General features: G+C 35.8%; 1 protein-coding gene across 3 annotated transcripts in view; it reads left to right on the forward strand.

The window, feature by feature from the left end:
- Gramd1c (GRAM domain containing 1C) overlaps window positions 1-23154 on the forward strand; it is a 105987-nt gene that overhangs the window by 67224 nt on the left and 15609 nt on the right. The window contains exons 1-5 of one of the 3 annotated variants that reach the window (XM_087215759.1): window positions 1836-2164; window positions 5181-5299; window positions 9198-9330; window positions 12872-13037; window positions 19681-19818. In XM_087215759.1, the coding sequence (XP_087071885.1) occupies window positions 5256-5299; window positions 9198-9330; window positions 12872-13037; window positions 19681-19818 (481 nt within the window). In that variant the 5' untranslated portion in view covers window positions 1836-2164; window positions 5181-5255. Of the gene's footprint in view, window positions 1-1835; window positions 2165-5180; window positions 5300-9197; window positions 9331-12871; window positions 13038-19680; window positions 19819-23154 lie in introns of those variants that run through there. The other 2 variants (XM_087215756.1, XM_021263452.2) reach the window with 2 other exon arrangements.

The raw sequence follows: 23154 nt of genomic DNA on the forward strand, positions 1-23154 counted from the left end.
TAGACGTTTTCTAGTGGTGTTATAAATCGAATAAATGCAACATTCAAACCTACCTGAAAAGTTAGTCACTTTTGCTACATAATTTAGCCTGACAAAATAGAAGCATTTGTGTTCTGATATTGTTCCCTCTTTGTCTTTTTGGTTGGCAGCACTCTTCCACTTATTTCCCTTAGTTAGTGAACCATACCAACTTTAGCCCAGTCATCCACGCCAGAAACTCAGGCATGTCCTCGCTTCTTATCTCTTCTTTGTCAGGCTTACCTAGCTGGTCACCAAAGTCCTCATCATTTTTAGCTTGAACTATCCTCATAGTATCCAACCTGTTTTTTAACATTCTAATCTGTCCTTTAGTTTGTTCCTAAGTAGCAGTAGTTTTAAAAGTATCTTTTGTAAACACAACTCTAAAGTTGTTACTTTTCTACTTGAAACCACTAGGTGACTTTGTTTGCTTTACAATGTAAAGTTCATAAAAGGCTCTTCATGACCTAACTGTTCTTTCTTCCCCAGACTCTCCTGTTTTTCCCCTCAGCACACATACTCTGGTTTTGTTGACCTGGCTTACCTGATGCCTCACTCCTCTGGATGTTGGCATTTGCCATGCATGTGCTCCTCACATGCTTATCTTGACCTTTCAGCAGCAGTGGACGCCTTTGTACACTCCCTCCATTTTGAAACACCTTTGCTTGACTTCTATGACATCATTCTTTTTGGACTCATCTCTTACCACTTTGGTATTTCCCTCAATGTTTTTTTTGCTGCACACTCCTCTATTTAGCCTTTGCATTTCTTGGGGTTTAATTTTGTTTTTCCTCTTAAATGTAAATTTAGTTCTGGTCTATATAGCAGTTGTTTGCTTTGTTATAAGGATGTTTTACAGTTAGCAAGAGAGTTAGATAAATTAAATACAGTATTTTTTTGTTGTAGCTATTTGATCACCATAGTAAAGTATATTTATCTACAGTTTTAGCCAGTAAGAACCAGTATAATATGCTAAAAACACTAGTTTTCACCACAATGGAAGCTGGCCTCCCTGTATGCTCTCTTTATTTGAGGGAGTCATATCCTCCAGTATTCTGCTCTCTTATTCTGCTCTCGTTTTGCAATTGTATACAATGATTAGATTTTAGCAACCCCCAAAAGGGCGATCCTTGCAGTTTATCAAATACATTAGACCTGTCTGCATACTTTACTAAATTAGGTGGAATGAGTTGGTAGAAATTAGGGCAAAGTTTGATTCTTCATTTAGAAGAATCTTCTGTGAAATAAATTGGAATTGGTTCATTATAGATGAAGTCCTCGTTGGGAATTATTCTCAATCAACTAAGGCCAGAAATATTTTCAAAGGGAAGAATTCGTGAGTAATCAGATGCTATCTTAAACTTTTCAGTGATGAAAGGTATGCCAGGTGCTCATTGGAATCCTCCACCTGAATAGCTGGCTCTTCCTGCTATTTCTTGACATTTCATTTACAATACTCAAGAGATACAATCATTGGTAGTCATAAAGGCGGGAGTCTTATTGGAATGCTATGTCAGTATTAAAGAAGTGGTAGATGAAGAAATAATAACAACCTTGCCAGAAATGAATCAAAACTGTCATAAAGAAGAAAATTTAACCTTTAACACAGTTAATTTTTCAAGTGAGATTAAAATAATACTATAATAGGTTTTTACATTAATTGAATATAATCAAGATATTTTCATTTGCAGCTTCTCTCTAATCTGTGTGTAGAAAGAAATTAGGAACTGTTCCTTTAATAAAACCCTGTTTACCTACCCTCCTTTAGTGGGAGTGGCTTAGGAACCTGTAGAGTGAGGTACAACTTCCAATTCTTCATTCTGACCTGCTGCTTAGAAAGAGTGCTGATATTACAAACCAGGAAGTGACAAATGCTGTACTTTAGGCTACACTAGAATCTGTCTTATATAAGGAAAAACATCTTATAACAAAATTAGGAAATTGAAGCAGTGATTTTGCATAGTTGTCATTAAATATTTGAAGCTCTGCTGAGGATAAAGACTTTGCAGCATGCTTAGAATACAAAGCTTTCTGGGCCAGAAATTGATCCGCTGACTTTTGAGCCTTATCTGATTACCACTTGGTTCATTTTTATTGCTGTTAAACTACCTTGTAGGCTGAAGCGGGGAGACTACTTGGTTTGCAGGTAGGTGGTCAGTCTTTGTTTAAAATTTATGTTGGTTTTTTAAGATTACTTAGGTATATTGGTTATGCTGCTGATTATTGAAAAAATTAATATCAAGCTGGCATATTTTAGTGTTTGAATGTTCTCCATAGTTGTAAATAACCACATTTTAATGACAACTTTGTAGGAAAAATCATTTTAACAGATTAGCAAATCTACATTGTGGTGAATTAAATAAGTTTTGTTTTGTTTCTCCTTAACCTGTTATATTTATGTATCTACCTACCTACCTATTAATTAGTAGATCAAAGAGTATATGAAATTATCATATTATTATCATAATATTATTCATAATATTTGCTAAAATTTTTCAAACATGTATTTATGTAGTCAAATAAAATTGCATTTTTGTTGTTAGTATTTTATTAGGAGTTTCATTTCTTTCACTGTTAGTAAGCTGTGTATTTGTCATTGGCTTATTTGTTTGCTTTAGCCTGTCTTTGGAAATGTCTGTTATTTTTATGAAAGGTTAATCGTTTTTTTTTTGGTACCGGGGTTGGAACTCGAGTCTTTGATCTTGAGAGGCAGGTGGCAGAACCACTGAGCTAGATCCCCGGGCCTGAAAGGTTAATCTTACACAAGTATATTTAAATATGTGATTGCTTCTCTTTATAAAACTAATCTTTCTTTTATGACCCTAAAAATAGCTCAAACATAACTTTCTCTACCATTAATGATCCTTTTTATTTTTCTTCTCTAGAAATTGTGCTTCAAAGATATTTCTCACCAAGAAAGTGGTTATTTAAGTAGTAAATAGTAAAACTTTACTGTGTTTTAGACATAATTATTTCCAATAAGAGTTGATCAGTCTGAGATATCCACTGTAGGTTAGTATAACTCAGCTCAAAATAAAGAGGTTTGCTGTTTTCATTGGCCTGAATAGCTTTACCAGAAGTAACTATTTGCATATTTTTGATATGAAGTTTTATTCACTGCTCCTGTAGTATCCTAGTAATTCCAGCATGGCAGATTGGGAACTAGCAGTCTAAAGTGCAGAAATATTTTCCTGAATCTCTTTGAGGTTCTAGGAAAGGTAATGATGGTCATCAGGTTTAACATGACAAAGATATCATAGCTGATGGACAGGAAAGAAAAGGAGAGGGAGAAAAGGAAATGGTACTTATTGTAGGGAATGTCATGGAGGAATTCATAGCACGTATAAATTTTGGTCCCATTAAGTTTGTATTTATCTTAACAATTTCCCAGTTTTAAAATTTTTGCTCCAATTAGGCTGATAAACTTATTCACTGACTTCAAACCAAATACTATTATGTTCATGTATTTATTGTATATTTTTAATGTTGATTTCCTCTCCTCATCATTTCTCATATCTCCTTGCTTCATATCTTTCCTTCAGTTTAACTAAAAAACCTTCTCCAGTGTGGAGCCTTATCTGATCATCCTGAGCCCCAGTGATATTTCCTTCTTTTGGACTTTCATATTGTGTTAATTCTACCAGCACTTTAGTACATAATCATATCTTGTCATATTTATCTTAAGAGTGTTCCATGTCTCTTCCTTTGTATTAGAAGTTGTTTGAGGGTCAAGAGCTTAATTTCTACATCATTTTTACGCCCCTTACCATCCAATGCAGCCATACACATTTGGTAGGTACTCAGTAAGTAGCTGTAATATGAGTGAAGGAAATAATCTTGTTGACAACTGCTTCTAGTGTAATGAGGCTTCCCTCTAATTTGCTTAATTAGATACTTAACTATAACACTAAAAATCAGACTGTTGGTTATCATGATATTATTGTTTTTATTTTGCTGTGTAATGTATGAGTTTGTTATATTTGGTGATTTAAACACTGATTGAATAGGAAAAGGTCCAAAGGGGTAGGGGTGATGGGAGGAGATGGGTAAAGGAAAGAATGGAAAGGAAAAATTATGAGAAAAGAAGAAAAAATGGAAACGAAGTATGTAAATAGGGAAGTGTGGAGGGGGTGAAGGGCACACAGGTGATGGGGAAAAAATAAGAACCAAGATACATCATGTACAGGTACAAGCACCCAATAATAAATGTAAACGTATTGTATACTTAAAATGTACCAATAAAAGAATTTAAGCAAAAAATCCAAAACAAAACACTGATTGATACACTACCTATAAAAAAGAACAAGCACATTAAAAAAAAGAAACCAAAGAAAATATTTTAACCTCTAACCTCTTGCATTTTATGTTCCAGGAAAATATAATTTAAAGTGTACAGGTATATAAAGTTCTAGAAACTTCAAAAATTCAGATATATTATGGATGAAAATGCTGGGTTCTGAGATGATATTTAGGACTTTGAACAGTCATAGGAAGCTGGTTTGATTATCATATCAGTAATTGCCAGAAACTATGAATAAATTATTTTATACAAAGAAAATGTTAAACATTTTGACTTCCTATTTACCGTAGTTTTTTTATTGCATACTTAAAAGTCATCATTTGTAGGTGAGGTGGTACCACACCTGTAGTTTCAGCTACTCTGGAAGCCGAGGCAGGAGAATCATTTGAGCCCAGGAGTTTAAGACCAGCCCAGGCAATAAATCAAGATCCTATTTCAAAACATTTTATGTATTTCTTGTATCAATTCTGTCAAATAGATTTTATTAACTCATTCTTATAGATAATAGATACAGAAAATAGTGGTATAGAAAGGTTAAAAAACATACATTCAGTAGCTGTGTTACAGATCTCTTTGATGTCAATGTTTGTGTTTTAAATCACTGTTATATCCCCTCTCTCTTTCTTGTTTGTTTTTGGTCCCCCCCCCTTTTTGAGGTACTAGAGATTAGGCTACAATCTCAACCCTTATTCTAAATTTTATTTTGAAACAGGGTCTGGCTAAGTTGCCCAGGCTGACTTTAAACTTATGAACCTCCTACCTCAGCCTCTAAGTATTTAAATTACAGGTTTGTGCCAATATATAAAAGGTATCCTATCTTTTATATTTTTAAATACTCATTGTGATGTTTCTGTCATTTTAGAGTCTGACCAGACAGGAGTTCTGGCAACTGCTCCAGCAGAACTATGGCACTGAGCTAGGTTTAAATGCAGAAGAGATGGCAAACTTGTCACCATCAGTTGAGGATAATGTGCAGCCAAGGTACAGCAAATGTTTTGAAATGTTAAGACTTAATAACCACTGGAGTGGAATTATTTTAGATTCTGCTAATTCTGAATTTATATTAATTTATCCTTGAATGCCCTTTGCCTCTTTTTTCTGTGGTGGAATGAGGTGAAAGATGGGAATATGGAATAGTTTGCTAAATAGGTAAACAAACACTGGACATATAAGGAAATGTTAAGTATATAATCATGTCACATAGGATCTACTTAATGCTTAGTTTTAGTAAGCCTTTTTATTAAGGATCTGGGGAAGTACATGGTAAAAATTCTGGGCTATGGATGACAGTAAAATAAGTTAAAGCCTGATTTGGCAGTGCAAATTTATAATCCCAGCTTTCTAGGAGGCTGAGACAGGAGGGTTGCAATTTTGAACCAAGCTTGGACAACCTAGCAACTTGGCAAGACCTTGTCTAAAAAAAAGTTTAGGGATGTAGCTCAGTGTGAAGGCCTTGGGCACAGGAAAAAAAAAGTTAATACTCTTAAGTGAAATAAATAGGACACAGATGTGTAAATACCGAATAGTTTCTCTGGTGTGAGAAACTGAAAGTGTAAATAAGGACTAAATGTATAATAGGTAATGTGAAATAGGAAGAAAAGGGGCAAAGGGGAAGGAAGTGGGAGGGCTAGGGGAAAGGATAGAAGGGAATGGGATTAATATGAGAAAATGGAAAAATAGGAACAAAATTTTTGTAAATAGGGCTGGAGGGGTTGAAGGGAGGGCTGGGCAAGGGTGAAAAACAAGAACCAAGAGAGATTATGTAAAGGTGCAAATTTCCAATGATGAATGTCATTATATTGTATACCTAAAATGTACCAATGATTAGAATGAATAATCGATAATGTAAAATAGGAATGAAAGGTCCAAAGGGGTAGGGGTAGTGGGAGGCACAGGGGAAAGGAAAGAAGGGAAAGGAAAAAATGATGAGAAATGGAAAAAATGGAAATAAAGTCTTTGTAAATAGGGAAGGGTGGAGGGCGTGAAGGGAGGGCTAGGAATGGGGAAAAAATAAGAACCAAGATGCATTATATAAAGGTAGAATTCCCAATGAGAAATGTAATTGTGTTGTATACCTACAATGTACCAATAAAAGAATTTAATACAAAAAAAAAAAAAAGTTAATGAGGGGTTGGGGATTTAGCTCAGTGGTGCCACCACCTGCCTCACAAGCACAAGGTCCTGAGCTCAATCCCCAGTATCAAAAAAAAAGTTAATTAGATGGTAGGTGTTTTGAGAGATATAATTGATCAGCACTTTGTAAGTATTAAATACATTAATGAAAAGAGCTTATAGTATTGTGGGAATGCAAATGATTAAGATAATACAGGATAATAGCCATAAAAGAATAATAAGTAGTGTGATAAAGAAATTAAGAAAAAGCATTTTTGACAGGTTTATTTAGAAGAGTGGACATTTTTATTAACCAGTACAAGTAAAAGTACATTTTGTCCAATGGAAATTGAGACCCTAGCAATAAAAATAACTGGTATAATACATTAAAATTCTTTAGCAAACATTATGCTAAGTTGAAGAGGCTAGTTACAAAAGACCATATACAGTGTTGTATAATTCCTCAAATATGAAATTGAGTCCAAAATCCACAGAGAAAGTGAATTCCAGTTTCCAGGAGCTGAGAGGGAGGGTGGGAGAATGGGAATGACTGATAATAGGTCTGGCTTTCTTTTTGGGTGGTGAAAATATTCTAAAATTAGGTATAGTGATGACTGTACAACTCTGTAAGCAACTGGATAGTAACTTTGAGTGAATTATATAGGGTTTGAATCATATCTTAATAAAGTTGTTACTTAAAAATCTATAGCAAATAAACCTTACCAAGGAAATATTTTGAAAGTCTCAAGGTATGTACAAAAATTTACTCATTTAGATAGTTTCCTAGTTATAGCAATCCTATTTATATTGCTTCAGCTTAACATTAATATTTTATACTCTTTTTCACATGGTTGCACATGCATATTTTATAAGTTTTCTGCAAAGTTAAAAATTTCCATTGTAAAGTTTACTGGTCTTTCTTTGGTACTGGAGCTTGGTAGGAAAGAAATTTTTCTAATGTAAAGAACCTTTACATTAAATTGTGGTAAATAAGATCTATATTCTAGTCTGGCCCATCAAGTAGCTGAACAACTTCAGGAAAATCTTTTAACCTTTTTGATCCTCAGTTTACTCATCATGAGATGAGGCAGTTAAATCAGCTAACCTTCAAGGTCCTTGCTAACAGGAAAAGTTTCTAGTCTTTTTTTGTTTTGTTTCGTTTTTTTGTTTTTGTTTTTTGGGTACCGGGGATTGAACTCGGGTCCTTGTACTTGCGCAGCAGGCGATGAAACCGCTGAGCTAAATCCCCGGCCCAAAGTTTCTAGTCTTTAAAGAAGGGAAAGATAAGTATTTTCAACCAGGTGCTTCATTTGCAAGGTCATAGGATCAGCTTTCTGAAGTTACTAGCCAAGCTTTATTTTCTTCTTTTGGTGATTGAGTACTTTCTAAGAAAATATGTAGCAGGATCTTCATTGCCTGTTCTATTACTTTTCCCATTCTTCTAGTCTCTGAAAGAAATATATCTGTTTCAAACCTTTATTTCATTTGGTCTTCTGTATGTCCCCCTTCACGTCCAGTCTCTCCTTCCCCCTCCTGCCTCTTATATGGTCTCTGTATTTTTTCGTACCTTACTTCCATCCTTTAAAATCCTAAAGTACAGATACTTGGCTGGTGGACTATTCTCAAGGATGCATTTGTCTTATCTGGCTCCCTCACAGCCCCACCATTCTGCCTAGATAGGAGTGACTTGATAGGAGACCTAAATATTATTTGAGCAGACTAAAATGGGGTTGAAATAGCCTTTGGCTTTTTTATTCCTTTCTCAAGATAATATTGCATAAGATTTGAGGCTGCTACTTTATTTGAAGAGAGTTTCAACTATATATAACAAGAATTATTTGGGAATAATAATTGCCTGATAAGGTTGAGCACTGAAATTAGATCAGTTACACTCCTTTCGTATTCAGAAGCTCTTCTTTCTTTCTGTTGCCTGAGAAAGAAAAAGCAGATACTAGGACATTTATTATACTCCTGGCCCTATCATCATTTGGAAGCTGTTGCTTATACCATCTTCTTCAGTTGGAAAGAATCTAGTGGGAGCCTGGCTGATTGATGGGCTCTTTGCTCAGACAACAGGAGCCTCTACTTCAGGAGGGATTCACCATCTCAGCTGGTCCTTGAGTTGGAAGGAAGGAGCTGTAAAGCTGCCTTCTGGGACCGGGGCTGCAGCTCTGTGGTAGAACACTTGCCTCACATTTATGAGGCCCTGAGTTTAATCCTCATCACTGCAAAAACAAATGAATAAACAAACAAGCCAAAAAAAACCGAAAAAAAAAAAAACCTGGCTTCTGGTCCTGACTGGTGTCCAACTCAGTCTCCTTGAACCTTTCAAAGCTTCATGGTTTTCCACAACTAAAATTTAAACAAGCAATATCCATTTGATTGGCTGCTGTTGTGGCCACTTTTACTTTGTTAATTTCCTAATGGTTTCTGAAATTTATAGACTCTCATATGTGAGTATCTGATTTATTTTCAGGAGTGAAGTTGATTTGCATGCGACTTAAGAAGAGACCTTTGTTATAAGTAGAGGCTTATCTGTTATATTACAGTAAACTGTTGTCAAAATGATTTGTAACAGAAGAGGACCTCAGTGAGGGACCAAATCTCTTCCTTGCATAGGGGAACTTATATCTCTGTAATGCTGTGTTTCTTTTTCCTTTTTTTTTTTTTTTTGGGTACCGGGGATCGAACTCGGGTCCTTGCGCTTGCACAGCAGGCGGTGGAACCACTGAGCTAAATCCCCGGCCCAATGTTGTGTTTCTTACAGAAGCCCAGGAAGAAGCAGTGTGGATGACTCTGGGGAAAGAGATGAAAAATTATCCAAGTCCCTCAGTTTTACCTGGGAATCAGTTAGTCAAGTTTCAGGAACAGAATCATTGGATGGAAATTCATCAAAAGAAGTCAGTATATACTGTCCTTTAAAAAATATATCTGACATTTCTATGTGTTAATCATAATATAAAAATACAGTCTATAAAATATTTAAGCATTTAGGATACCAGGCTGCTACTGTATTTTAAAAGAAAAGGTTTAAATCTCCAAGTACCAGAGGTTATGTAGGAAAATATATGGTTTTGTTCAAAGCTGGATAAAGTGCAGAGCTATCAGGCTGTCCTTTGAGCAAAATCTATAAGGAGGATAAATATTATTTAAAAATATAAAGAGGTGTGGGCCAGGGATTTAGCTCAGTGGCAACGCACCTGCCTTGCAAGTGCAAGGTCCTGAGTTCAATCCCCAGTACCAGAAAAAAAAAAAAAAAAAGAATTGCTTTGTAAAAATATAAAAAGGTGTCAAATGTGTAGTTAGGAGGGTTTTCCCCAGGTTGAGTAGTGTGTGTGTAGTTGAGAGAATGTGTTTTGAATGAGGAGATGATCCTTTGAGCAGCAGGTTGAGTAACCATGTGTAAAGCTACCTTCTTCAGAAGGTAGATTCAGTTGCCTATTGGGCTTTAGAGTTAGTTGGTCACTTTCTTCCTTTTTTCAATTATCATTGTAAGCATATTGGTTTTAAAATTTCATTGAGTTTCAATCACTTTGAATTACTGCTATTATTAAACTCAGTCTGGTCCCTCTGCCAACAAGAGCTCCTCTCACTACAAGGTGCCCTCATCTTTTAGAAACCACCAATAATATTTGATGACTTCCTTCTTTTTGGTACGGCACTATGTCCCATACATTTTGCGTATTTTCTACTCCAGAGTTAGTATCAGTCATTTTTCTAGGGAGTCATTTTCTTAGTTAAGAATAATGTGAAAGACCACACTCTGAGCACTAAGAGCGCTTCTGTTGTACAGCTTTTGTTCTCTTGATAGGGGATGCAAATTTGGGGCCAAAGCTGTGAATTGATTGGTTTGTAGCATGGCTTTGGCTTCAGATTCTACCATGTTACTCTTACTGTATGACCTTAAGTAAGCTAATTTAATGACTTAAATTCACCTTTGTTTTCTTAACTATAAAGCGAGGATAATAGTTTGAAGAATTTTAAAAATAAGAATTAAATGATTTCTTAGAATAGTGCCTAGCACACATTAAGTATCCCCAAACCATAAGCTGTTAGAATTGAAAATGAGCCTACATGTGGCCAGCAGTGGTCCTTTTCTACCCTGGTCTAGGGAGCTCCCAGCATCTCCTCTGAGTAAATATTGAGAAAATGCTGAAAGAGAACACATTTATGTGAAAGGCCTGGAAATTACAAACTTGTCCTAGGCCACCATCATCCATTGTGTTTCTGTCTCAGCCTGCTTTTGTGCTGTTGATTTCTTGAAAAACTTAGACATCTAGGGACATTTGGGACTTACTAGTAGTATAAGAAATGAGAGATTCTGTGTGTTAATCTCTTTGTATGTTCTCACTGAGAAGATGAAACCACTTCACTTGGGGAAGGTAACATGATAGGGGATTTCTTGCAGCCTCCTTGTCCTTTTACAAAAGTCCGACTTTGAGAACTAGGTTCTCAGAACTGCTAATCTCTGCTTGAGTCCTTTTAACAACCTGACTGTATCTTCTGTACCTTTTCAACGCCTGTTGGTTTTTGCCTCTAGATTTTTGTTTGTTTGCTTGTTTGTTAAAATAGGCTTTCTCTATGTAGTTCAGGCTGACTTTGAACTCTATGTAGCCAAGCCCGACCTTGAACTCAAAGTGATCTTCCTGCTTCAGCCTCCTAATTGCTGGAATTACAGGCGTGCACCACCATGCCTGGCTTGCCTCTAGTTTTGTCCCTGGGTGGGAAAAAAAATTCACATTTTCTCTCAGAAAAGGAATGGGATGTGGAAGAATAACAGTGTTTTAAGATCAGTCATACACTTACTGATGTTTATTATAGATGTTTTTAGATTATGGAATACAAGTTATGTAGAAGTTTGGTTCTTTTTTTTTTTTCCTTTGTGCATTCAAGAACAGTATGGTCACATTCTCAGATGTTAGCATATATTGTCTGTTACTTTGTTTTAATTTTTACTTCCAACAAAGTTGGAAATAACAAAAAGTCAGAAATGACTTTTTTCAAGATAAAAATGAGGTTTTAAGTTACACAATTAATACTTTTTATAACATTTTGTGAAATACAGAAGAATATTTGAAGAAATAAAAATTGTCCAAGTACCAACCACTAAAATAGTGACTATTATTTTTCCTATAGGCATCTATCTATATTCTTTATACTAAGTAATATAATTTAATTAGCCAGAAGAGGAGAAACACAAGTTGGAGCTGCAGAGAAATGCACTGTAGTTAGCATCTGTTAAAGAAGCCCTGGGTTGTCTACTAAGTAAACACATCTTTTTTTTTTTTTTTGTACCTGGAATAGAACTCAGGACCTTGTGCTTCCCAGGCAGGTGTGGTGCCACTGAGCTGAATCCCCAGCCCTAGTAAGCACGTCTTTATAATGTGGAACTCTCCAATATATTAACTCTTGATATGAGCAGTAATCTCTGCCTGAAGACTCAGTCTTCTGATGAGCGTAGGCTAAATCTTTAATAAACTCTGTCCTGGATCCCAGTTGTTATTCTACTTTCTGAGTAGCCAGTGGAAACCTGTATCCTCCTGGAGCTGCTTTTCTGTCCATTGCTGCTCAAGGATCTCCTGGGGAAGAAAGTATTAGGATTATACATATGTTCTTGCATCTGTTTCATAGATGAAACATCTGTGTATACACACAAAGTATAAGAAAGTACTTTGCCTGCAGTTTATACAGATTTTCTACATCATCTATTAAGCCTGATTATAATACTATTGTCCTTGAATACTACTATAGCAATATCATTCATAAGTTAAATGTATTGTAGGATTGACATATCTTTATTAAACCATCCCAGAAAGTATAGATAGCATCATATATTGAATACATTTTAATGACTAATCTCTTAGTCTCCAAATGCACAGCCATTTGTGCTCCTATAAATTTGCTATGAAATTAATTTCCCTTTTAATCTTCTCTCCCCCACTGTACACTTCTGTGACTTTTTATCTCTCTATTGTCTTTCCCTTTCTGCTTTAGTTTCTGGTTTTGAGAGATGGGTGAATTCTCTTCCTTGAGATGATTGGGCAGACGTTTTCTGGGGGAACTAACTAGATCTGGCTCATCTCCCTTGTCCATCCCAAAGAACTGACTGCTCCATTATTTTGTCCTTTTACCCTTTCCCTTCTGCTTAAGTGATTTATATAATGTTAACTTTCTGTGAGTTCTTTTTGTGTAGAATTCTTATTAAACGTGTTGTTCATTATTCTTTAATATGATCCTTTAGGATGATATATAGTCTATTATTTACTAACACATCATGGCCCCACATTTAGCAACACTGGAAATGTGATTTAACCCTAACAAACAAAATGATGTAAATATTTTTCAAAGAGCAGCATTTCAAAGCATGTTTAATATTAAATTTCTTGCTATAATATATGCTGTTGTTTAAAAAATTTTAAAGTTATATTATTTGCCTTTTAGGGGTTAGATAAAGAGGAGACCCAAAGTAAGAAACAGATCAAAAAGAGTCCTTTATTAACTTCAGAAAAAAGGCTGCGTAGAGAGCCATCGAGATCACTGGACTTGAACAAAAATGAGTATCTTTCTCTGGACAAAAGCAGCAGCACTTCAGATTCAGTTGATGAAGGTAAATAATTTTTAAAATAAATTTTAATAAAATTTCAGGTATGCTTTAATGTTTATCTTTGCATTAGGTGCTCTGTGTGCAAATTGAGAATTTGTTTGCTTTAGATATAATCTCACCCTATAAAGAACCAGAAAAGGAGTGTAAGTTTACTATCTATTACTATATAGTGTATAGTATATACTAGAGTAGGAGAAAGTCTGCTAAATCTAAGCCATCTTCTTTCAAATCCTAGTATTTGGCAGTATGGAGATACCTCAAAGAACTAGGGCTAGAGGTCCCATTTGACCTAGCTATTCCCCTGCTGGGTATCTTCCCAAAAGAATTAAAAGAATCATACCACAGCGATATAGGTGCACCCATGTTTATAGTGGCACAGTTTGTAATAGCTAAAACTTGGAAACAGCCCAAATGCCCATCAGCTGGAGACTGGATAAAGAAGATGTGGTTTTTTAAAATAAAATGGAGTACTACTCAGCCATAAAAAATGAGAAATTAGAGACATTTATAGCTAAGTGGATGCACATTGAGGCGATACTATTAAGTGAAAGAAATAGGACACACACGTATAAATACTGAATAGTTTCTCTAGTGTGAGAAACTGAAAGTGTAAATAAGGATTAAAATGAATAATTCATAATTTGAAATAGGAAAAGGTCCAAAGGTGTAGGGATGGTGGGAAGGGAAGGGGAAAGGGGAAAAGGGAAAGGAAAAATTATGAGAAAAGAAAAAAAAATGGAAATGAAATCTATGTAAATAGGGAAGGGTGGAGGCAGTGAGGGGCGCACAGGTAATGGGGAAAAAATTAAGAACTAAGGTGCATAATGTACAGGTACAAACATCCAATGATAAATGTAAATGTGTTATATACCTAAAATGTACCAATAAAAGAATAAAAAACAAACAAACAAAACAAATCCTAGTATTTGGAAATATCTATCGCTTATAGCTTATGAATACCAAGCTTTCAGGTAGCATTATCCTGTAAGAGCAAATCTGTTAATAAAAATCTGCAGGCCCACTCCTACATACCAAGTAGGTTAAGATGCTCACATTCTGTAGGTTGAATGACCTGTTAATTTATCTAGGTTGCTTCTTATTTTACTGGTAGGGAAAATAAAAATTTAAAAGGTTCAATCCAAAACCATGCAGCTGGTTGACCATCAGCTTCTTTGGGCACGTAGATCTCAGAGGAAAGAAGGACAGAAGGGTCCAAGCCTGCCCAGAGCACCCTGTCCATACTTAGTAACTCTACCAGTCACTGTGTTCTGCCTTAACAAATACCACAGACTGTAAAGCTTAAATAACAGAAATCTATTTTCTTGTAATTTTGGAAGCTGGAAGACCAGATGAAGGTCCTATGTAAGTGGTTTGGTGAGGACTCTCTTCCTGGCTTGTAGACAGCCACCCTTTCACTGTGTGCTCACATATTTTTTTCTCTGTGCTTGCTCACAGAGGAAAGGGAGGGAGGAAGATGGGAAGATGGAATGAAAAGGGAGAGGAAAGAAAGAAGGAGGTAGGCAAAGCGTGAGGATGTAATAAAAATAAGAAGTAGTTGTTTCGGAAAATTGTATAGCAAATCTCTTTCTACTTTCTCTAACCTAGTACAAATAACCTGGGGCTTGCATATTAAGGGAATCTTTTTTAAAAAAAATTATGAGACCATTGATAATGAAGTCAGTACAGCCAGAGTCATTGGGAAAGATCACGAGGGGCAACTGCACTATTAAGGCTGCTAGACACGCATTAGTTACAGCCCGTCTGCCTGAATTTAGGACTTTAGGAAGATCTACTCTGGCACCCAGTGGCCAAATGGGTAAGTGCCACCAAAACAAGGATTTACTTATTCCTTTTCTCATCTATTCTTTGATAAGGATGGTCCTTAAAAAGTAGTTTCATGGCCGGGGATTTAGCTCAGTGGTTCCAGTGCCTGCCTTGTAAGCACAAGGTCCCGAGTTCAATCCCTGGTACCAAAAAAAAAGTAGTTTCATTATCAAGTTCCTATAAAAGTAGCATTGGTGATAAGTTGTGTAAGGGTGTAAGGGACAGTGCTACACATCATAAAAGCTGTGTGTATACCTAGAAATAAAGACAGAATAATGGAAGTTTCATATCTGTATTGCATATGAGCCTGATCACATTTTCCTCTTTGCCAGTGCCCATTTAAATGCTGTTCAGGTTTATAGCAATAAGAACTTGCATGTAACATTCAGCCTTCTGTTTGTGGAGGTTTTTCTTCAGGTTTATGGGATAATGGCTTTTCTTTTCTTTTCTTTTTTTTTGTTACCAGGGATTGAACTCTGGCTTTTCTTATAGATAATCAATTAGGTAACAAATCAAGTACTCCTGCTGTTTTTCCTGTTTATTCCAAGATCTCAGGCTAAATAGGCATAAGAGTGAATCTTTTTTTTGGTACTGGGGATTGAACTCAGGTCCTTGTGCTTGCAAAGAAGGCAGCGGAACCGCTGAGCTAAATCCCCGACCTAAGAGTGTATCTTTTTTATGATAGTTATAAATTTAGGAAGACATTTCATAAGTAAATGAACTGGGAGAAAATGAGAAAAGTCAAAAGAAATAAACCATCCCAGGAAATTTGGAAATGGCTGGGGAGTGGTTAGAGGCAGCTGTTGGTGGCAGATCATTTTAAACCAAACATCATTTTGTTTAAAATGAGTGTTTTGATCTACTTTTGTGAGCAGATTGAGTGAGAAAATTATAGGATCTCTCTTTTTCCCTTCCTAGCACGCATACGCTATAGTCTCGGGGAGAGAGCAGTGGACTTTTTTGATGTGGTCAATCTCATTGATGTGGAGTCTAACTGAAGCCCAGACAAGAATTGTCTGGACTGGGGGCTGGGGATTTAGCTCAGTGGTTCCACCACCTGCCTGCCTGCTTGCAAGCACAAGGTCCCGAGTTCTATCCCCCATACCAAAAAAAAAAAAAAAAAAAAGAATTATCTGGACTGACCTCTACTTTAATCTTCCTCTATGCCACATAGTTTAGAGCCCACCAAGACTGAAGATTGTCCTCTTTAGAGAGAACTTCATACTTCCAGAAATGGGCTCACCTAGGTGCTGAATGAAATGCTAAGCATTGTGTTTTACTATGTGAAATTTTTACTAATTTTAAACTTTGATATAACATAATTGACAGAATGAGCTATAGAATATCTTCATTTATTGAAAGGGTCATTGCTCTAAATTCAGGTCTATGGCTTCTCTTTTATGGAAAACTCAAAATATAAATAAAGAACAAAATAAAAGAGATAATAGGAAGTAGAGAAATAGATCTTTCTCAATGGGGAAAGGGATCAAGAGGTGGAAGAAGAGGGACAGGAGAGGAGAGGAAGGAGATGAGAAAAGGAATTAAGATGTGTTATATACATATTCCAACTCCACACAAGGAATGCAATCATCATGTACTGCCAACATGTACTAATAAATATAAAGGAAAATCACACATACAGCAAATAAAGTTTGTCTAACCTCAAAAAAAAAGAAAAAAAAGGAAAAAAAAGAAAGGGTCATTGCCAATAGACATGCGCCAGCCAGGAAAATCTGGGAAGGAGGTTAGAATATCTGAGAAGCTGCTAGAAGATTCCCGGAAAATAAGATGAGTTGACACATGTATCCATAAGGAAATTATGGCTGTGTTTTTGAAGGCATAGTATTTCTGCTACTGTCAAAATTTGCTTTTTCTGCCTTTCCTGTTCTGTTATGTCCTGGGTAATACTGTGAAACATCTGGAGATTAGAAAGTAGAAAAAGATAAGCCATGAGTAGAAAAAGATAAACTGGCTGAGGGGATGAGACTTCTGGGCTATGTCATGGTGACAGATCCTGGTATAACAGGGTTTCCTAAGCAAGTCACTTATGCCAGAAATGGTAGCTAAGTCTAAAGCAAAGATTAGGCTGTAGGAAGGACACACATGAATAGCAACAGATTCCATGGCTAGAGCTCACAGAATACAATGAATTAGAGGCAAAGAGTAACAGGTATTAGAATATTAGAGAATTCTTTTTTTTTGGTACCGGGGATTGAACTCGGGTCCTTGCACTTGCGCAGCAGGTGGCGAAACCACTGAGCTAAATCCCCGGCCCTATTAGAGAATTCTTACTAACTACTAATTAATAAAGGCAGGGATAAGTAGACCTCTGGTGAAATAGGCTGGCATGTCAGAGAAGCAGCCAAGAAATTAAACCAGGTAACCCTGGCATAGTTAGTTATATGAGATTTTTGCACAGTACACAAAAGAACTTGTTTTTTCAGTTGTAAAGAATACCCTGAGTCAAGAAGATGCAGATCACCAGTTTTTGGAAAATGGAAGATAAAACAAATGTTGTGTCATTAGTCACTAAATTAAGCTTCAGTTAACTACTTTTTTTTTTGCATACTGACCTAGTACATTTTTATGTACCCTCAAAGAACTGGCAGCATGTTTTTAGTTTCATCTGTGTACATGTTTCTCCTGTATTTATCTGTCTCACTTTATACTGTTTCCATTGGTCACTTTGAAACTGACATTTTTCAAATAGTATTTCTTCCTAATAGTAACCTGCTGCTGGGTTGAACAATGTTCCTTTACTTATTAAAAAAATATCAAGGTAGGGCTGGGGATTTAGCTCAGTGGCACCGCGCCTGCCTGGAAAGTGCAAGGTCTTCCTTCCGACAAAAAACAAAAAACAAAACAAAACAAAAAAACCAAGGTCAGGTCATAAAAAAAACAAGGGAAGAATGATAAGGTGCCAAAGACTGGAACAGACTAAGAAGACCAGACTAAGGAGACCTAACAACGAAGTGCAGTGTAGTACTATATCCTGAATTGTAACCTTGTAGAGGAAAACAACTTGGAGGTGGGCAGGAGGAGTAAATCCTAATTTAATCAACTGTGAATCTCAAATTATTCCAAAATAAAAGATTTTTTAAAGGTTGCTTAAAGTCCTATAAATAAAAATGGATTGTAAAATAGTTTTAGTATTTTCATTAGTAATTTATTCATTCAAAAATAGTTACTTAACACTTTTTGTGCCAAGAACTGGGTGTACATTGGTGTTTAAAATCGACACGGTCCCTGCTCACATGGAAGTACAGGAGAGAAATAATAAGTGAATAGACCACCAAAAATGCAATTACAAATCAGGCTAGGTTCTGTGAAGAAATGAGCAGGATCAGTAGAATCAGCTATAGTTGTTTTGCTTTCTTTGTGTATATTTGAGTTATTTTTACAATGAATATAATACTTCTGTGTCAGCAAAAGCTTTTTCCCTGGCCTACTGGGAAGTTACCTCACAAAACCTCAGCAAATTGCCTAATTTCGGTGATTCATTTCTATGCCAAAGGAGCTATTATTTGAAATTGCAGTGAATAGTTTTTGTCTTCATATAGTATTGTTGCAGGAGAAGGTAAATCAGTATATACCTGGTATCCCTAAGTTCTTTGTACTGGTGGCAAAATAGAGACATAAATCACTCAGTGAGGGAGAAATAGGGATAGATGGGGTCAAACCATAGTTAGAGGTATTTTTCTGATTCATAGACCATTGTCCTTTTATTTAACCAGACTGCTTCCGTGGATTAATATTGACAGATGCTTTAGACAGATAATTTGTAGAGTTCGATTTCAAAAATATGGGGAGTTTTTGTTGTAGTTTTCATTCAGTATTGATGGGGCATAATCTTTGAAATAATAAGTAATTCCAGTCATTAAATCATTAAAATGTCATGTTGGATTGCTTTTCACTGTTTCCTTTATTCTGCCTGGCTCCTGTTCTTAGCTTTCTTTAAAAAAAAATCCTTCAACTCTTTCTGACAGTGTAAAATAGTGCCTCAGTCTCCTTACCTGTAAAATGGAATTCCACTTTTCTCAGAGGATTGCAGGGAGAATGAGTCAATGCTTGCAAGGTGTTTAGCAGTGTCTGACATGTAGTAAGTACAATATAATTATGGGCAGTTTTATCTAACGTTTTCAGGAAGTAGGGGAAGAAGTGAACAGATACTGCCCCATTTGCCACCAGTTTTCAACATCATCATTATTAAGTTCCCAGAAAAGCATGTAGTATTTCATTGGACATTAGCAGCTTTGAAGAATACTTTTCAGCAATATTCCCTATTCTTTTAATGTATATTACTGGGGCAGGTGAAGATAGTGATCTTTGTTTTGGAGGAGTTAAAGTCAAGTTGAAAAATTATTCAGGTTGACAAGTTAGTGAGTGTAAAAGATATTATAGCCGTGGGTGACTTAATGTTTGCTGAAGATATGAACATTCAGACGTAGGACCTGGTAATGGCCATGGTGTATACCATTCTATTTGCTGCAGTACTGCCTTTATGAACTTAAATGTTCTTTTGAGTGGTACATTATGGGGGATTTGATATATTCTAGTTAAACATTTCTACAGCTTTTGGGTTTCAACAATTGAAATATTGATCATATATATGTAACTGCACATAACAATATATGCTGTGTGTAATTGTATGCTGCATATGTGTACAATTCTAACTTGGAGTTTTGAGAGTGTCCTGAAATGTGCTGATCATTTTAATTAGAAACCATTTTGTGCTAAAACTTAACAGAACACAAAACCCTCCAAAGCTTTGAAATGACCTTTCCTTAATTTCTTCTCTTTTGGTCTGTGTTTGTTTTTCTAGAAAATATTCCTGAGAAGGATCTTCAAGGAAGACTTTATATCAACCGTGTTTTTCATATCAGTGCTGAGAAAATGTTTGAATTGCTCTTCACTAGTTCACACTTTATGCAGAGATTTGCCAATTCTAGAAATATAATAGGTTGGTTCTTGTGTTGTTACCTAATGATAGTGTGGGGAGGGATTTTTATTAGCCTGGGAGGGTTGGGCCTATCTGAATTGATTTATGTTGTCAGGGGAAAAAAGAGACATGCTTTGATTTTATTTTGATTATATATGTAAAGTGATATTTAAATGTTTGGTTAAATTTTACATTGAACAATATAATTTTTAAATTAGACAGATGCTACTTAAAATGAAGTTCAGACTCTTTGGAAACTAAAGCTTCACTTATCATTCATGTATATGTATATTTTTATTAATGTATATATTTATTGAATTGAATCCAATTTAAAAGGGTCTGTTGTGGAACAACTGGATGCTAGTGGGGTATGGAATGGCCACCTTGCCAAATGGTGTGCCCGCATCTACCAAAGCTGAGAATAGACTTCTAGGTGTATTCTCATCAGAAATGGGTATATAGCTGGGAGTGGTGGTCCATGCTTATAATCCTGCACTTGGGAGGCTGAGGCAGGAGAATTACTGTGAGTTAGAGGACACCCTGGGCTACATTGTGAATTGAAGGCCAGCCTGAACTGTATAATGAGACCCTGTCTCAACAAAGCAAAAGAAAAAAATAAGAAATGAAAAAGTACTTGTGTACTGTAAATGATACCTACTACATTATTACTTATAATGCCTGCAAGCTGACAACATTCCAAATATCAATCAGTAATAGAATAAATAAATTGTACAAGTTTCCATAAAAGAATAGTATATACCAACAAAACCAACAACAAACTGCTGCTACTTATATGCTACTTATATGAATAAATCTCAAAGACACCTTATTGAACAAGGAAAAAAAGGCCGGATACAATAGTACATGCAATATAATTTCTTTATGTAAAGTTAGCATAGTAGTTACAGTTAGCATAGTTAGCAGTAATTATAGTTGTTGAGAATCCAGTGGGTAAAGACGGGGAGGGAACTTAGGGATGCTGGTAGAAGTACCATGTCTTACTTAGCCTTCGTGGTGATACACTGTGTGTTTCCTTTGCTAACATGGAGCTATACACTTGAAATTACAATATCCTTTACTGAAAAAATTTTAAAGCTTTATTTTGGAAATTGCTTATAGTCATAAGGTTTTCATTGGTCATGTGTTAAAAGTTCTGTTGTGGTAAATATCTCAAATAAGCTTATAGACAGTTTTGACATGAATTTATCCAAGTGTTTCCAGACACTTTATTAATTTTGAAAGCATGTGGTTTAGCTTGTTATATAATTAGAATATAGCAACAGAGAGTTGTACAGAGTAAGCCATTTCAATGAGAAAGTTATCCTATAATCAGTTTAAATATAGCTTATAATCTAGGTTTATATCTATAGTTTACATCTAATTATATAATTTTATCAACTGTTAGATGTTATCCCTTTATTTGAAACTTTTATGTAATTATAAACTCATAGATGATATCGTTAATATGGATTCTAGGAACAAAAATCAATTTTTTACTATTCATAGTAGAATACAAAAAGATTTCTAATCAATAGATATTAATTCTTGGGGTTATAGTAAGAGTTTCATGGATTTTTTTTTTTTTTTTGGTACCAGGGATCGAACTCGGGTCCTTGCACTTGTGCAGCAGGCGGCAAAACCACTGAGCTAAATCCCCGGTTCAATTTCATGGTTTTAAACTGGGAGTGTGGCATGCACTTATAATCCCCCAAGTTTGAGCCATGTGGGCAACTTAGTGACTTGGGAAGACCCTGTCTCAAAATAAAAAGTAAAAAATGACGGGGGATGTAGCTCGGTGGAAAGGCCTTGGGTTCACTCCTCATACACACACACACACACACACACACACACACACACACAGTTTTTAAGAAAATAATTTTTCTCCTCTTCCTTTTTTTTTTTGGTATTGGGGATCGAACTCAGGACCTTGCGCTTGTGAGGCAGGCCCCCATCTTCCTTTTCTTGAGGAGTTGGGTGGGGAGTGAGACACGGTCTTGCTGTGTAGCCAGACTGGCCTTGAACTCATTATCCTCCCAAGCTTTGGGATTACAAGTGTACACCACCATGACTGGCTCAATAGACTAGCCAGGAGTGGTGGTGCACGCCTGTGATCTCAGCACTTGGAAGGCTGAGGCAAGAGAAGTATGAGTTCAAGGCCAGCCTGGATTCCATGGCAAATTGAAGGCTACTCTGGACCTCATACCAAGAGTCTGTCTCAAAAAAAAACCAAACCCAAAATAAAAATGTATACTGTCTTAAGAGATCTAAATCTTCCTCTTTGCTCAATAGCTTGTATTTAACTTTTTATATCTCTTCTGAATCTATTTTATATTTTGATTTTATTCATTTCTACCTGGAGAACTTGGTATTTTTTAGAAGAGTTAGCTATATTATTTCCCTTAACTTTCTGTTTTGTTTTTTTTTTTGGTACTGGGGATCGAAATTGGGTCCTTGGGCTTGCAAGGCAGGCAGAAGAACCACTGAGCTAAATCCCTGGCCCTACTTTAACTTTCTAAGTTGATGTTGTACTGTCATTTCGTGGCTGAAAGGGCCCATGAGGTAGTAGCATGTTATTTCCTGTTAGTACTAAGGCAAGTTTTGTTTCTTGAAACACAACTGCATTTGTTGTCTAATATCATGTATGGCTTCCAAATGGTTGACTGTATTTGTTATCTGATAATTATAAATGGCGTTAGGAGGCAAAAACGTAGGGCTAATTCCAAATCTAAACAGCTATAGGCACGTTGCAAGGTAGACGTAAAATTAGTCAGAAGCTTTTCCCCAAAAGAGAGTTTACTCATGATTGCAAACCATATTGCTGTCCTTGGACCTGTTACCTGATAATCAAGGTTGTATTTCTTAAGAATGAAGTACAAATATAGAGAATATATTGATTTTTTGTATAAACAACTATTTGTGTATTTAATCTAATTCCAGCATTAAATGGCTACTACTGGATCTAACTTTTTAAATCTTTAATCTTTGTTTACAGTTGTATGACACTATTTATAATTTAAAGTTTTAAGTCTTTTCCCCACATTTTTACTTTGAAAAATGAAAACCTTCAGAAAAGTTGCATAAATAATATAAAACCCATGTACCCTTTACCTGAATTTATGAATTTTAAAAATTATGATAAATGTATACAACATAAAATTTGTTATTAAAAGTGTACAGTTCAGAAGGATTGAGTCCTTCCACGTTGTTAACTATCGCCATCATCCATCTCCAGAACTTTTTCTTCATCCCAAACTGAAATTCTGACCTATTAAACAATAACTCCATTTCTTCCTCTCCTAGCTCCTGATGACATATCCTCTATCTATCTCTCTATCTATCTATCTATCTATCTATTAT

This window comes from Heterocephalus glaber, unplaced genomic scaffold, assembly GCF_053883595.1.
Source record: "Heterocephalus glaber isolate CG9 unplaced genomic scaffold, H.glaber_assembly_v1.0 deba00000122, whole genome shotgun sequence".
Lineage (NCBI taxonomy): Eukaryota > Metazoa > Chordata > Mammalia > Rodentia > Bathyergidae > Heterocephalus > Heterocephalus glaber.